This window comes from Cherax quadricarinatus, chromosome 1, assembly GCF_038502225.1.
Source record: "Cherax quadricarinatus isolate ZL_2023a chromosome 1, ASM3850222v1, whole genome shotgun sequence".
Taxonomy (NCBI): domain Eukaryota; kingdom Metazoa; phylum Arthropoda; class Malacostraca; order Decapoda; family Parastacidae; genus Cherax; species Cherax quadricarinatus.
Window position 1 is genome coordinate 47,969,614 of NC_091292.1, and position 15,754 is coordinate 47,985,367.

General features: G+C 43.4%; 1 protein-coding gene across 1 annotated transcript in view; it reads left to right on the plus strand.

The window, feature by feature from the left end:
* LOC128685349 (pregnancy zone protein-like) overlaps positions 1-15,754 on the plus strand; it is a 503,287-nt gene that overhangs the window by 363,283 nt on the left and 124,250 nt on the right. Inside the window, exon 16 of the mRNA XM_070082129.1 lies at positions 15,018-15,246. Coding sequence (XP_069938230.1) covers positions 15,018-15,246 — 229 coding nt within the window. The remainder of the gene's footprint in view (positions 1-15,017; positions 15,247-15,754) is intronic.

The following is a 15,754-nucleotide window of genomic DNA, read 5'->3' on the forward strand; positions in this document are numbered from 1 at the left end:
TGTCCAAACTCTGGAACATCCTGTCTTTGTCCACCTTGTCAATTCCCCTCAGTATTTTGTATGTCGTTATCATGTCCCCCCTATCTCTCCTGTCCTCCAGTGTCGTCAGGTTGATTTCCCTTAACCTCTCCTCGTAGGACATACCTCTTAGCTCTGGGACTAGTCTTGTTGCAAACCTTTGCACTTTCTCTAGTTTCTTTACGTGCTTGGCTAGGTGTGGGTTCCAAACTGGTGCCGCATACTCCAATATGGGCCTAACGTATACGGTGTACAGGGTCCTGAACGATTCCTTATTAAGATGTCGGAATGCTGTTCTGAGGTTTGCTAGGCGCCCATATGCTGCAGCAGTTATTTGGTTGATGTGCGCTTCAGGAGATGTGCCTGGTGTTATACTCACCCCAAGATCTTTTTCCTTGAGTGAGGTTTGTAGTCTCTGACCCCCTAGACTGTACTCCGTCTGCGGCCTTCTTTGCCCTTCCCCAATCTTCATGACTTTGCACTTGGTGGGATTGAACTCCAGGAGCCAATTGCTGGACCAGGTCTGCAGCCTGTCCAGATCCCTTTGTAGTTCTGCCTGGTCTTCGATCGAGTGTATTCTTCTCATCAACTTCACGTCATCTGCAAACAGGGACACCTCAGAGTCTATTCCTTCCGTCATGTCGTTCACAAATACCAGAAACAGCACTGGTCCTAGGACTGACCCCTGCGGGACCCCGCTGGTCACAGGTGCCCACTCTGACACCTCGCCACGTACCATGACTTGCTGCTGTCTTCCTGACAAGTATTCCCTGATCCATTGTAGTGCCTTCCCTGTTATCCCTGCTTGGTCCTCCAGTTTTTGCACCAATCTCTTGTGTGGAACTGTGTCAAACGCCTTCTTGCAGTCCAAGAAAATGCAATCCACCCACCCCTCTCTCTCTTGTCTTACTGCTGTCACCATGTCATAGAACTCCAGTAGGTTTGTGACACAGGATTTCCCGTCCCTGAAACCATGCTGGCTGCTGTTGATGAGATCATTCCTTTCTAGGTGTTCCACCACTCTTCTCCTGATAATCTTCTCCATGATTTTGCATACTATACATGTCAGTGACACTGGTCTGTAGTTTAATGCTTCATGTCTGTCTCCTTTTTTAAAGATTGGGACTACATTTGCTGTCTTCCATGCCTCAGGCAATCTCCCTGTTTCGATAGATGTATTGAATATTGTTGTTAGGGGTACACATAGCGCCTCTGCTCCCTCTCTCAATACCCATGGGGAGATGTTATCTGGCCCCATTGCCTTTGAGGTATCTAGCTCACTCAGAAGCCTCTTCACTTCTTCCTCGGTTGTGTGCACTTTGTCCAGCACTTGGTGGTGTGTATGTGTGTGTGTGTGTGTGTGTGTGTGTGTGTGTGTGTGTGTGTGTGTGTGGGTGTGTGTGTACTACAGTTTTCACAAGTGCCTGACTGCTTGTTCCTGTGTGTGTGTGTGTGTGTGTGTGTGTGTGTGTGTGTGTGTGTGTGTGTGTGTGTGTGTGTGTGTGTGTGTGTGTGTGTGTGTGTGTGTGTGTGTTTGTGTGAGTGTGTGTGTGTGTGTGTGTGCGTGTGTGTATGTGTGTGTACTCGCCTAATTGTAGTTGCAGAGGTCGAGACTCAGCTCCTGGCCCTGTCTCTTCACTGAATGCTACTAGATCCTCTCTCTCCCTGCTGTATGAGCTTTATCATACCTCGTCTTAAAGCTATGTATGGTTCCGGCCTCCCTTACAACGCTCGCCAGACTGTTCCACTTCCTGACCACTCTATGACTGAAGAACTTCTTCCTAACATCCTTGTGACTCATCTGAGTCTTCAGTTTCCAAGAATGGCCCCTTGTGTCTGTGTCCCCTCTCTGGATCATCTTGTCTCTATCCACCTTGTCTATTCACCGCAGAATTTTGTATGTCATTATCATGTCTCCCCTATCCCTCCTGTCCTCCAGTGTCGTCAGGCCGATTTCCCTCAACCTTTCTTCATAGGACTTTCCCCTTAGCTCTGGAAGTAACCTTGCCGCAAACCTTTGCACTTTCTCTAATTTCTTAAGGTGCTTCACCCGGTGCGGGTTCCAAACTGGTGCTGCATACTTCAGTATGGGCCTGACGTTCATGGTGTACAGAGTCTTGAGAGATTCCTTACTTAGGTATTGGAATGCTAATCTTAGATTTACCAGACGCCCTTATGCTGCAGCAGTTACCTGGTTGATGTGTGCTTCCAGACACGTGTTCGGTGTTATACTCACGCCAAGATCTTTCTCCTTGAGCGAGATTTGCAGTCGTTGGCCACCTAGCCTATACTTTGTTTGCGGTCTTCTTTGCCCTTCTCCGATCTTCATGACTTTGCATTTGGCAGGGTTGAAATCGAGAAGCCAGTTGCTGGACCAAGTGTCCAGCCTGTCCACGTCTCTTTGAAGGACGGCCTGATCCTCATCTGATTTAATTCTCCTCCTTAACTTCACATCATCTGCGAACAGGGACACCTCTGAATCTATCCCATCCATCATGTCATTCACATATACCAAAAATAGCACTGGTCATAGGACCGACCCCTGTGGGACCCCGCTCGTCATAGGTGCCCACTGTGATACCTCATCACGTACCATGACTCGTTGTTGCCTCCCTGTCAGGCATTCTCTGATCCACTGAAGTGTCCTTCCCGTTATACGCACCTTATCCTCTAGTTTCTGTACTAATCTCTTGTGAGGAACTGTGTTGAAGGGCTTTTTGCAGTCCAAGAAGATGCAATCAACCCACCCATCTCTCTCGTCTCTTACTTCTGTGTGTGTGTGTGTGTGTACTCACCTAGTTGAGGTTGCGGGGGTCGAGTCCGAGCTCCTGGCCCCGCCTCTTCACTGGTCGCTACTAGGTCACTCTCCCTGTACCGTGAGCTTTATCATGCCTCTGCTTAAAGCTATGTATGGATCCTGCCTCCACTACATCGCTTCCCAAACTATTCCACTTCCTGACTACTCTGTGGCTGAAAAAGTACTTCCTAACATCCCTGTGATTCATCTGTGTCCTCAACTTCTAACTGTGTCCCCTTGTTGATGTGTCACATCTCTGGAACATCCTGTCTTTGTCCACCTTGTCAATTCCTCTCAGTATTTTATATGTCGTTATCATGAGTGTGTGTGTGTGTGTGTACTCACCTAGTTGAGGTTGCGGGGGTCGAGTCCGAGCTCCTGGCCCCGCCTCTTCACTGATCGCTACTAGGTCACTCTCCCTGAGCCGTGAGCTTTATCATACCTCTGCTTAAAGCTATGTATGGATCCTGCCTCCACTACATCGCTTCCCAAACTATTCCACTTACTGACTACTCTGTGACTGAAGAAATACTTCCTAACATCCCTGTGATTCATCTGTGTCTTCAGCTTCCAACTGTGTCCCCTTGTTACTGTGTCCAATCTCTGGAACATCCTGTCTTTGTCCACCTTGTCAATTCCTCTCAGTATTTTGTATGTCGTTATCATGTCCCCCCTATCTCTCCTGTCCTCCAGTGTCGTCAGGTTGATTTCCCTTAACCTCTCCTCGTAGGACATACCTCTTAGCTCTGGGACTAGTCTTGTTGCAAACCTTTGCACTTTCTCTAGTTTCTTCACGTGCTTGGCTAGGTGTGGGTTCCAAACTGGTGCCGCATACTCCAATATGGGCCTAACATACACGGTGTACAGGGTCCTGAATGATTCCTTATTAAGATGTCGGAATGCTGTTCTGAAGTTTGCTAGGCGCCCATATGCTGCAGCAGTTATTTGGTTGATGTGCGCTTCAGGAGATGTGCCTGGTGTTATAGTCACCCCAAGATCTTTTTCCTTGAGTGAGGTTTGTAGTCTCTGACCCCCTAGACTGTACTCCGTCTGCGGCCTTCTTTGCCCTTCCCCAATGTTCATGACTTTGCACTTGGTGGGATTGAACTCCAGGAGCCAATTGCTGGACCAGGTCTGCAGCCTGTCCAGATCCCTTTGTAGTTCTGCCTGGTCTTCGATCGAGTGTATTCTTCTCATCAACTTCATGTCATCTGCAAACAGGGACACCTCGGAGTTTATTCCTTCCGTCATGTCGTTCACAAATACCAGAAACAGCACTGGTCCTAGGACTGACCCCTGCGGGACCCCGCTGGTCACAGGTGCCCACTCTGACACCTCGCCACGTACCATGACTCGCTGCTGTCTTCCTGACAAGTATTCCCTGATCCATTGTAGTGCCTTCCCTGTTATCCCTGCTTGGTCCTCCAGTTTTTGCACCAATCTCTTGTGTGGAACTGTGTCAAACGCCTTCTTGCAGTCCAAGAAAATGCAATCCACCCACCCCTCTCTCTCTTGTCTTACTGCTGTCACCATGTCATAGAACTCCAGTAGGTTTGTGACACAGGATTTCCCGTCCCTGAAACCATGTTGGCTGCTGTTGATGAGATCATTCCTTTCTAGGTGTTCCACCACTCTTCTCCTGATAATCTTCTCCATGATTTTGCATACTATACATGTCAGTGACACTGGTCTGTAGTTTAATGCTTCATGTCTGTCTCCTTTTTTAAAGATTGGGACTACATTTGCTGTCTTCCATGCCTCAGGCAATCTCCCTGTTTCGATAGATGTATTGAATATTGTTGTTAGGGGTACACATAGCGCCTCTGCTCCCTCTCTCAATACCCATGGGGAGATGTTATCTGGCCCCATTGCCTTTGAGGTATCTAGCTCACTCAGAAGCCTCTTCACTTCTTCCTCGGTTGTGTGCTGTGTCCAGCACTTGGTGGTGTGCCCCACCTCTCCGTCTTTCTGGAGTCCCTTCTGTCTCCTCTGTGAACACTTCTTTGAATCTCTTGTTGAGTTCTTCACATACTTCACGGTCATTTCTTGTTGTCTCTCCTCCTTCCTTCCTTAGCCTGATTACCTGGTCCTTGACTGTTGTTTTCCTCCTGATGTGGCTGTACAACAGTTTCGGGTCAGATTTGGCTTTCGCTGCTATGTCATTTTCATATTGTCTTTGGGCCTCCCTTCTTATCTGTGCATATTCGTTTCTGGCTCTACGACTGTTCTCCTTATTCTCCTGGGTCCTTTGCCTTCTATATTTCTTCCATTCCCTAGCACACTTGGTTTTTGCCTCCCTGCACCTTTGGGTAAACCATGGGCTCATCCTGGCTTTTTCATTAATCCTGTTACCCTTTGGTACAAACCTCTCCTCAGCCTCCTTGCATTTTGTTGCTACATATTCCATCATCTCATTTACTGGCTTCCCTGCCAGTTCTCTGTCCCACTGAACCCCGTTCAGGTAGTTCCTCATTCCTGTGTAGTCCCCTTTCTTGTAGTTTGGCTTCATTCGTCCTGGCCTTCCTGCTTCTCCCTCCACTTGTTGCTCTACTGTGTATTCGAAGCTTAAAACCACATGGTCACTGGCCCCAAGGGGTCTTTCATATGTGATGTCCTCGATATCTGCACTACTGAAGGTGAATACTAAGTCCAGCCTTGCTGGTTCATCCTCTCCTCTCTCTCTTGTAGTGTCCCTTACGTGTTGGTACGTGTGTGTGTGTGTGTGTGTGTGTGTGTGTGTGTGTGTGTGTGTGTGTGTGTGTGTGTGTGTGTGTGTGTGTGTGTGTGTGTGTGTGTGAGTGTGTGTGTGTATGTGTGTATGTGTATGTGTGATTGTGAGTTTGCATGTACTCACCTATATGTACTCACCTATTTTTTATTGCAGGGGTCGATTAATAGCTCCTAACTCCTCCTCTAGTCTGGTCAATTCTAGGTTACTCTCTCTCCGCTTCTAGAGCCTTATCATACCTCTTCTTAAAGCTATGTATGGAATTTGCCTCCACTACTTCATTCCAGATCACTTCACTTCCTGACAACTCTAAGGATAAAGAAGTACTTCCTAACATCCCTATGACTCATCTGGGTTTTCAGTTTCCAGTTTTGGCCCCGTCTTCCTGTGTCCCATCTCTGTCCATCTTGTCAGTTCCTTTTTAGTGTCATAATGTTGAGATCACGTAACCACTCCTCTCAAGACATACCCCTCAGATCTGGGTCTAGTGTTGTTCCAAACTTTTGCACTTTCTATAATTTCTTTGTGTTTGACTAGGTATGGGCTCCATACTGGTGCTGCATTCTCCAGTATGGGTCTGACATCCACGGTGTACAGTGCCGCGAATGACTCCTTATTTAGATGTCTAAATGCTATTCTCAGGTTTGCCAAGCACCCTTAAGCTGCAGCAGTTATTTGATTGAAGTGGACCTCTGGGGACATGCTCAGTATTTTGGTTACGCCAAGATCATTTTCTCTAAGGGAGGTTTGCAGCCTTTGATCCCCTAACCTGTACTCCGTCTGCGGTCTTCCTTGTCCTTCCACAATCTTCATGTCTTTGCACTTGGTGCAGTTAAACTCCAGGAGCCAGTTTTTGGACCAGGCTCTTGCAACATGTCCATATAGAGCATTATGTAGTCCTACCAGATTTTCATCCGATTTAATTTTTTGCATTAGCTTCACACAGTTTGCACACAGGAACACCTCTGAATCACTCCCTTCCGTCATATGATTCACTTATACCAGAAATAGCACGGCCCTAGGACTGACCCATGTGGAAACCTGCTCGTAACAGGTGCCATTCTGACACATCGTCATGTACCATGACTCGTTGTTTCCTTCCTGTTAGTTATTCACTAATCTATTACAGTGCTTTTCCTGCTATTCCTGCCCGCTCCTCTAACTTTTGCACAAATCTCTTAAGTGCAACTGTGCCCAAAGCCTTCTTACAGTTCACACTTGTTGTGTGTATTGTGTTCGGCACTTGTGTGTGTGTTTGTGCGTGTGTGCATGTGTTGCGTAAATAATATGAAGAGTATTTGTTTTTTTGGAGATCAGAATAAAGTATACCTGGAGAAGGTTTCGAGGGTCAACGCCCCCGCGGCGCAGTCTGAGACCAAGCCTCATGGTAGAGCAGGGTCTGATCAACTAGGCTGTAACTACTAGATGCACGTAGACCAATGTAAGAACCACAGCCGGGCTGATCAAGTACTGACTTCAGATGCCTGTCCAGAGCCTTCTTGAAGACAGCCATGTGTCTGTTGGTAATCCCCCTTATGTGTGCTGGGATGCGTTTGAACAGTCTTGGGCCCCTGACACTTATTGTGTTGTCTCTTAGTGTACTCGTGGCACCCCTGCATTTTCCTGAGGGAATGTTGCATCTCATGCAGAGTCTTTTGCTTTCGTAGGAAGTGATATTCGTGTGCTGGTTTGGTACTAATTCCTCTAGGATTTTTCAACTGTATTATTATGTATCTTTCTCGCCTGCATTTCAGGGAATACATATCAAGGACTTCAACCGTTCCCAGTAATTTAGGTGCTTTATCGTACTTATGTGTTCCGTGAAAGTTCTCTGTACATTCTCCAGGTCAGCAATTTCTCCTGCCTTGAAGAGGGCAGTTAGTGTACTGCAGTATTCCAGCCTAGAGAAAACAAGCGATTTGAAAAGAATCGTCATGGGCTTGGCCTCCCTAGTTTTGAAGGTTCTCATTATCCATCCTTTCCTTTTCCTAGCAGATGTGGTAAATACATGTCGTCTTTGATGGTAAGATCTTTCACATTAGTATCTCGCTCTATCGTGTTAGAATTTGATGTATACCCGGATAAAGTTTCAATTTTCTCAAGTTTTCCATATCTCAGTAGTTGAAATTTCTCTTCTATGAACTTCACATTGCCTTCTGCGGCCCATTTAAAGATTTGGTTGATGTCTGCTTTGAGTTTTGTGGTGTCTTCGATGGAGGACACTCAAGACAATTCGGGTGTCATCCGCAAAGGAAGACATGGCTTGCATCTCTGTTTATGTCAAACATGAGGATGAGGAACAGGATGGGAGCAAGTACTGTGCCATGTGGAACACAGCTTTTTACTGTAGCCGCCGTAGACCCTAACTCTGTTTACTATTACTCTTTGTGTTCTTTTTGTTAGGAAATTTCAGATCCATCTTCCAACTTTTCCTGTTATTCTTTTATTACTCATTTTGTGCACTATTTCACCATGGTAGCACATGTCGAAGGCTTTTGTAAAGTCTATGTATACTACATGTGCATATTGTTTATCCTGTAAAGCATCCAAGACCTTGTCAGAGTGGTCTAGTAGCTGGGACAGGCAGGAGAGACCTGCTCTAAACCCGTGTTGCCCTGGCTTGTATAACAGATGAGTACCTAGGTGGTTGGCGATCATGCTTCTTAGAACCCTTTCAAAGGGTTCTAAGAAGTTCTCTGCAATTGATTTACTGCCACCTTTGTGGAGTGGGGCTATGTTGTTTTAGTGAGTGTGGATGACCCCTGTGTCTATGATTATTCTCCATGAAATGCTGAAGGCACTTGATAGGTGCTTCTTGCAGTTCTTGATGAACACGGAGTTCCACGAGTCCTGGCCTGGGGCACAGTGCATGGGCATGTCATTTATTGCCTTTTCGAAGTCTTGCGGTGTTAGGATAATATCAGAGATTTTATAAGTGACCAGATTTTGGGTCTCGGTCATAAGAAATTTATTTATATTGTCGTCCCTTAGTCTGGTTAATGGCTCGCTGAACACGGAGTCGTACAGTGACTTTAGTATCTCACTCATTTGTTTGCTGTCATCCGTGTATGTCCCATCTCGTCTAAGTAAGTAAGAAAGTAAGTTTATTCATGTATGCACAATACAGTTACATAGATTATCATTCATATCAGCATATGTTTACCTGGAGTTTACCTGGAGAGAGTTCCGGGGGTCAACGCCCCCGCGGCCCGGTCTGTGACCAGGCCTCCTGGTGGGTCAGAGCCTGATCAACCAGGCTGTTACTGCTGGCTGCACGCAAACCAACGTACGAGCCACAGCCCGGCTGATCAGGAACCGACTTTAGGTGCTTGTCCAGTGCCAGCTTGAAAACTGCCAGGGGTCTGTTGGTAATCCCCCTTATGTAGGCTGGGAGGCAGTTGAGCAGTCTCGGGCCCCTGACACTTATTGTATGGTCTCTTACCGTGCTAGTGACACCCCTGCTTTTCATTGGGGGGATGTTGCATCGTCTGCCAAGTCTTTTGCTTTCGTAGTGAGTGATTTTCGTGTGCAAGTTCGGTACTAGTCCCTCTAGGATTTTCCAGGTGTATATAATCATGTATCTCTCCCTCCTGCGTTCCAGGGAATACAGGTTCAGGAACCTCAAGCGCTCCCAGTAATTGAGGTGTTTTATCTCCGTTATGCGCGCCGTGAAAGTTCTCTGTACATTTTCTAGGTCAGCAATTTCACCTGCCTTGAAAGGTGCTGTTAGTGTGCAGCAATATTCCAGCCTAGATAGAACAAGTGACCTGAAGAGTGTCATCATGGGCTTGGCATCCCTCGTTTTGAAGGTTCTCATTATCCATCCTGTCATTTTTCTAGCAGATGCGATCGATACAATGTTATGGTCCTTGAAGGTGAGATCCTCCGACATGATCACTCCCAGGTCTTTGACGTTGGTGTTTCGCTCTATTTTGTGGCCAGAATTTGTTTTGTACTCTGATGAAGATTTAATTTCCTCGTGTTTACCATATCTGAGTAATTGAAATTTCTCATCGTTGAACTTCATATTGTTTTCTGCAGCCCACTGAAAGATTTGGTTGATGTCCGCCTGGAGCTTTGCAGTGTCTGCAATGGAAGACACTGTCATGCAGATTCGGGTGTCATCTGCAAAGGAAGACACGGTGCTGTGGCTGACATCCTTGTCTATGTCAGACATGAGGATGAGGAACAAGATGGGAGCGAGTACTGTGCCTTGTGGAACAAAGCTTTTCACCGTGCCTGCCTCGGACTTTACTCTGTTGACTACTACTCTCTGTGTTCTGTTAGTGAGGAAATTATAGATCCATCGACCGACTTTTCCTGTTATTCCTTTAGCACGCATTTTGTGCGCTATTACGCCATGGTCACACTTGTCGAAGGCTTTTGCAAAGTCTATATATTACATCTGCATTCTTTTTGTCTTCTAGTGCATCTAGGACCTTGTCGTAGTGATCCAATAGTTGAGAGAGACAGGAGCGACCTGTTCTAAACCCATGTTGCCCTGGGTTGTGTAACTGATGGGTTTCTAGATGGGTGGTGATCTTGCTTCTTAGGACTCTTTCAAAGATTTTTATGATATGGGATGTTAGTGCTATCGGTCTGTAGTTCTTTGCTGTTGCTTTACTGCCCCCTTTGTGGAGTGGGGCTATGTCTGTTGTTTTTAGTAACTGTGGGACGACCCCCGTGTCCATGCTCCCTCTCCATAGGATGGTAAAGGCTCGTGATAGGGGCTTCTTGCAGTTCTTGATGAACACGGAGTTCCATGAGTCTGACCCTGGGGCAGAGTGCATGGGCATGTCATTTATCGCCTGTTCGAAGTCATTTGGCGTCAGGATAATATAAGATAGGCTTGTGTTAACCAAATTCTGTGGCTCTCTCACAAAAAATTCATTTTGATCTTCGACTCTCAGTCTGGTTAGTGGCTTGCTAAAAACTGGGACTTGAGTAGCTCACTCATTTCCTTGCTGTCATCTGTGTAGGACCCATCTTGTTTAATTAAGGGCCCAATACTGGACGTTGTTCTCGACTTTGATTTGGCATAGGAGAAGAAATACTTTGGGTTTCTTTCGATTTCATTTATGGCTTTTAGTTCTTCCCGCGATTCCTGACTCCTATAAGATTCCTTTAGCTTAAGTTCAATGTTTGCTATTTCTCTGACCAGTGTCTCCCTACGCATTTCAGATAGATTGACCTCTTTAAGCCGCTCTGTTATTCTTTTCCGTCGCCTGTAAAGAGAGCGCCTGTCTCTTTCTATTTTACATCTACTCCTCCTTTTTCTTAGAGGAATAAGTCTTGTGCATACATCGAGTGCCACCAAGTTAATCTATTCTAGGCATAAGTTGGGGTCTGTGTTGCTTAGTATATCTTCCCAGCTTATATCGGTTAGGACTTGGTTTACTTGGTCCCACTTTATGTTTTTGTTATTGAAGTTGAATTTGGTGAATGCTCCCTCGTGACTAATCTCATTTTGTCGGTCTGGGGCTCTGCGCATACATGTCTGAACCTCAATTATGTTGTGATCTGAGTATATTGTTTTTGATATGGTGACATTTCTTATCAGATCATCATTGTTAGTGAAGATGAGGTCTAGTGTATTCTCCCGTCTAGTAGGCTCTATTATTTGCTGGTTTAAATTGAATTTTGTGCAGAGATTTAGAAGCTCGTGTGAGTGTGAGTTTTCATCAGAGCTGCCTCCTGGTGTTATTACTGCAACAATATTATTTGCTATATTCCTCCATTTTAGGTGCCTTAAGTTGAAATCCCCCAGGAGCAAGATGTTGGGTGCAGGAGCTGGAAGATTTTCCAGACAGTGGTCAATTTTTAACAGCTGTTCCTGGAATTGCTGAGATGTTGCATCCGGAAGCTTGCAGACTACCACAATGACTAGGTTTTGGTTCTCGACCTTTACTGCTAAAACTTCCACTGCATCATTTGAGGCATTAAGCAGTTCTGTGCAAACAAGTGACTCTGCAATGTACAGGCCAACCCCCACCCCCTTTTGCCTGTTCACTCTGTCACATCTGTATAAGTTGTAACCTGGGATCCATATTTCGTTGTCTAAGTGATCCTTTATGTGGGTCTCAGTGAAAGCCGCGAACATTGCCTTTGCCTCTGCAAGCAGTCCACGGATGAAAGGTATTTTGTTGTTTGTTGCTGGCTTTAGACCCTGTATATTTGCAAAGAAGAATGTCATCGGACTGGTGGTATTGTTGGTACTTGGGGGGGGAGGATTTTTTTCCAGCATTAGTATCTGTATCTGTTGGTTTGGAGTGGAGGCCATCGACTGTGGTTCCACTCCAGGAATGACTGGATTTGGTGTACAATTTCTGCCATTTCCTGCCAGTTTTTTTTCCTTCTTGGCACTAAAAAACCTCTCCCTCTTGAGTGGCTGTGGCTACCCAGGTTTTCCCATGGCCTGGATGTTTTGTATCTTTTTGTCCCCTTTAGATGGTGTGCCTGGCAATTTAAGTTATAGCACAGTCTTTCCTGTACTGAAGAGGTACACATTTCAGGGTGAAAAAGCTTACAGGAAGGGAGTTTGCATTTTCCTGTTGTCATATGGGCACGGCATTTTCTAGGGTGGTCATAGTTGCACGCCCCATCTGTTTTTCCAGATTTCCCATGTCTGCAGATACCAAGTGCATAGTATGTGCACAGGCTTGGTTTCCGTTTGCCTTGGGTTTCTGTGACTGCATTCCCTGTTGGTGCATGTTTACCTGTCTTATTCCTATCTTCCCTAGCACCAACAATGGAGCTCCCACCAGTTGTTTTTGGTAATATATCCTCACTATTGCTAGTGGAGTCCTCTTGTTTGCTATTTCCTGTTGTATTTCTTGTTTGCAATATTGGTTTTATCTTATCTTTGACTACACTTGTTTCCCCACTACGGCTCCTGTCCCCTATGAGGTCATTTATATGCATTCCTTCCTGCGTATAATTCCCGACTACCTGGAGAGTTCCTAGGATAACCTAAAAAGTCAGACGGAGTGACTTATTTCCATTTGGGTCTTTTTAATAATTATTATTATACAATGCAGGAGATATTATTATACTATATAGGTTATATACTAGGAATAAAGTAAATAGAGTTATTTACATCTACATGTTTGTTAGCCAATAAAATAAAAAAAATCATTCTCTTCCTTCTCTGTTGCTACATTCATTAGGTACCTTTTCTCTCTCTTCTTGAACTGGTTCATGCTATGACTGGCTTTGACATGTGCAGGTAGTCTGTTTCATTCCTTTATTGCTGTACAATAAAAGGTGTTTGAAGCCTGGCCACTGACTGTGGGTACTACAAAGTTGTGCTCTCTCCCCCTAGTGCTATGATTGCTTTGGTTCCCAACCTTGACAAAATTAGCAGCAAGATATTCTGGACATTGTTTGTGAGCAATTTTATAAACTTGATTTAACTTTAGTTGTTTTAATCTGTCTTCAACATTCGGCATATCCAATTATTGTAATTCAACCTGGCCTACATGTTCTCTTGGACCCAGGTCCAGGATGAATCTTACCAATTTGTTCTGGGTGATTTGCAGTTTATCTTTCAGTTTTTTTTTGTCAAGGCAGAGTACCAAGAAGAGCAAGCGTAATCCATATGGTATTGTATAAGGGCTAGACATAGGGTCCTGCGAGCCTCAGTAGATAGACACTGTGCTTGTCTGTAGAGGAGCTTCAGTCTGGCATTCGCTTTCTTTACTACACTGTTCCCTATCAGTTGTCCTGACATGCCTGAGTCAAAGGTGATTCCCAGATATTTTACTGAGGAAACTGAAGTGATGAGTTCCCCATTACACTGGACATTAAAATTATTTACCCTTCTCAGTTTATGTCTCGTGAGAAAGACTATGGCTTCCGTTTTCCCGAGTTGTAACGATAGCTTGTTGTCTGCTAACCATTTGTTGCAGGACTCCAGTTCTAGTGTTATTACATTAGCTATATCTTGTGGGTCTTTACCTGACACTAACAAAACATTGTCACCCGCATTCAGTAGGAGTTTGCACTTGTCACTGATACTGTTTTCCCCTTAGATTTGGCACAAGTGAAGAAGTATTATGGGTTTCTTTAAGTTTCATTTATGGCTTTGAGTTCTTCCTGTAAGATTCCTTAAGCGTAAGTTCGATATTTGCTATGCCTACACTTGGATTTAAATTATACGGCAACGGTGCAATACTTGCGTAATATGTATGTGTATTTTTATATATATATATATATATATATATATATATATATATATATATATATATATATATATATATATATATATATATATATATATATATATATAAATATATAGGGGGTGGTAGGAGAAGAAAATATTCAAACAGCTCCGGGGAGAACCTTGACTTTTCTCTGAGGTACGTTTATTGTCTTCTCTGAGGATGAGGGTCCCCATTCCAGCTATAGAGGTGGTACCTAAAAAAAAAATATACATATATATATATATATATATATATATATATATATATATATATATATATATATATATATATATATATATATATATATATATATATATATATATATATATATATATATATATATATATATATATATATATATATATATATATATATATATATATATATATATATATATATGCGCGATTTTGGCTTAAATATTAATGCACTTCTTGCCGAATAGGGCAAGTGAAAAATTTGAATGTAATAGTTTCGCAAAAATTCTGAACCTAACGAAAAAAATTATATTTCATTGTGTTTGTTTAATATTAAATTATTGCAAACGTATTTATAATATATTTAGTTGGATTAGGCTAAATTAAATTGCGCTTGTTGTTATAAGCTTATGAGAGTTTCCTAAGGTTCTTTTCTTACAAAATCGTTGATTTATATATTAACATAAATGAAAAAAATAATATATCTTTAAATGTATAAGGGATAATTATAGAAAGGACTTAATGTTAAATGAGTACGGGCTAACTGACCAGTTTTACTTATTCGGCACGACATATATATATCCCATGCACCATTTATAGGCAGGCTCCCTGGCCAAACCTTAGTCACGTGACCCCCGTTTGAACCACACACACAGGCCATGTCTCAGAGGCCTCTGTCTCATTCACTACCATGCTTAGCGACAGCCAAGGCCTAATAGGCTGGGCTTGCCACGATTGTCGCCTTCATAACAGTATAACCTATTCTTGCTACCATTGTTCCTAATAACGAACCTTGATATATCATCTCTCAATCTCTAATACACAAAACTTTCAGCCACGGTGAAAGGAACTCACTATTTTCACCATCCCTTCATGAGATGACTAATAGTCGATGTAAGAAATCACTTTAGTAAATATCTTATGTACTGTAAATTTAAACCTCACGTCAAGGCAGTGGTTCAGAACACCTTAACTAATATTATGGTCTGTTATTTCTTTCTGGTTCAACTTCGAACATTTATATATTTGCAACATGTGTTGTAATATTTGAGGTTAAGTAAGTAGTTTACGGTGGACAGGTCTTCTGGTGTGAGCAGTCAAGACCTGACAGTGCCAGACACCATCACTCAGTGGGTGGGCAAGGCTGTGTGTGTACACCCAGAGAAGGGCGTGGGACTTTCCCAGAGGAAGTCCATCATTACCTTCACGCCCTTCTTCGCCGACCTCACCCTTCCACCCACTGTCAAGAGAAGCGAGATCCTTCCCGTCAAGATGTCCATCTTCAACTACCTGAGTCAGCCAATACCTGTAAGTATCTACTATTAACTATTTGCTTCAGTAAGTCCCTGTAATTATGTACTTTTCTAATACGTGACACAGCTAATGCCTATAAGAACCTACTTACCAATAATCTAAGGTGATTAATACCTTTAATTATCTACTTAGCAAATACCTGAGGTAGCTAATATATATATAATCCAGTTTAATCCTTTAAGTCAACTTCCGCCAAAATCATAACATTTAAATTCTTTATGATAATTTTCTTATCAATTTTCAAAAGACTTTTTATATTATTGGTCAAGCTTAAAAATATTAATTACATATCAGTGACAAACACGTAAGAATATGTACTAGATACGTATCTCATGTACACCTCGTGTACTGTACATGCCATCTTTATTTCAGCCATGTATTCTTAAATCTTTTGTACCATATTATGTAATAAAATATACCTATACTTAAAAAAGAATGAAAAGATGGGGTGGTAGGGGAAGTGGAATATTCAAATGGCTTCAGGAAGAAATTCAATATTCTT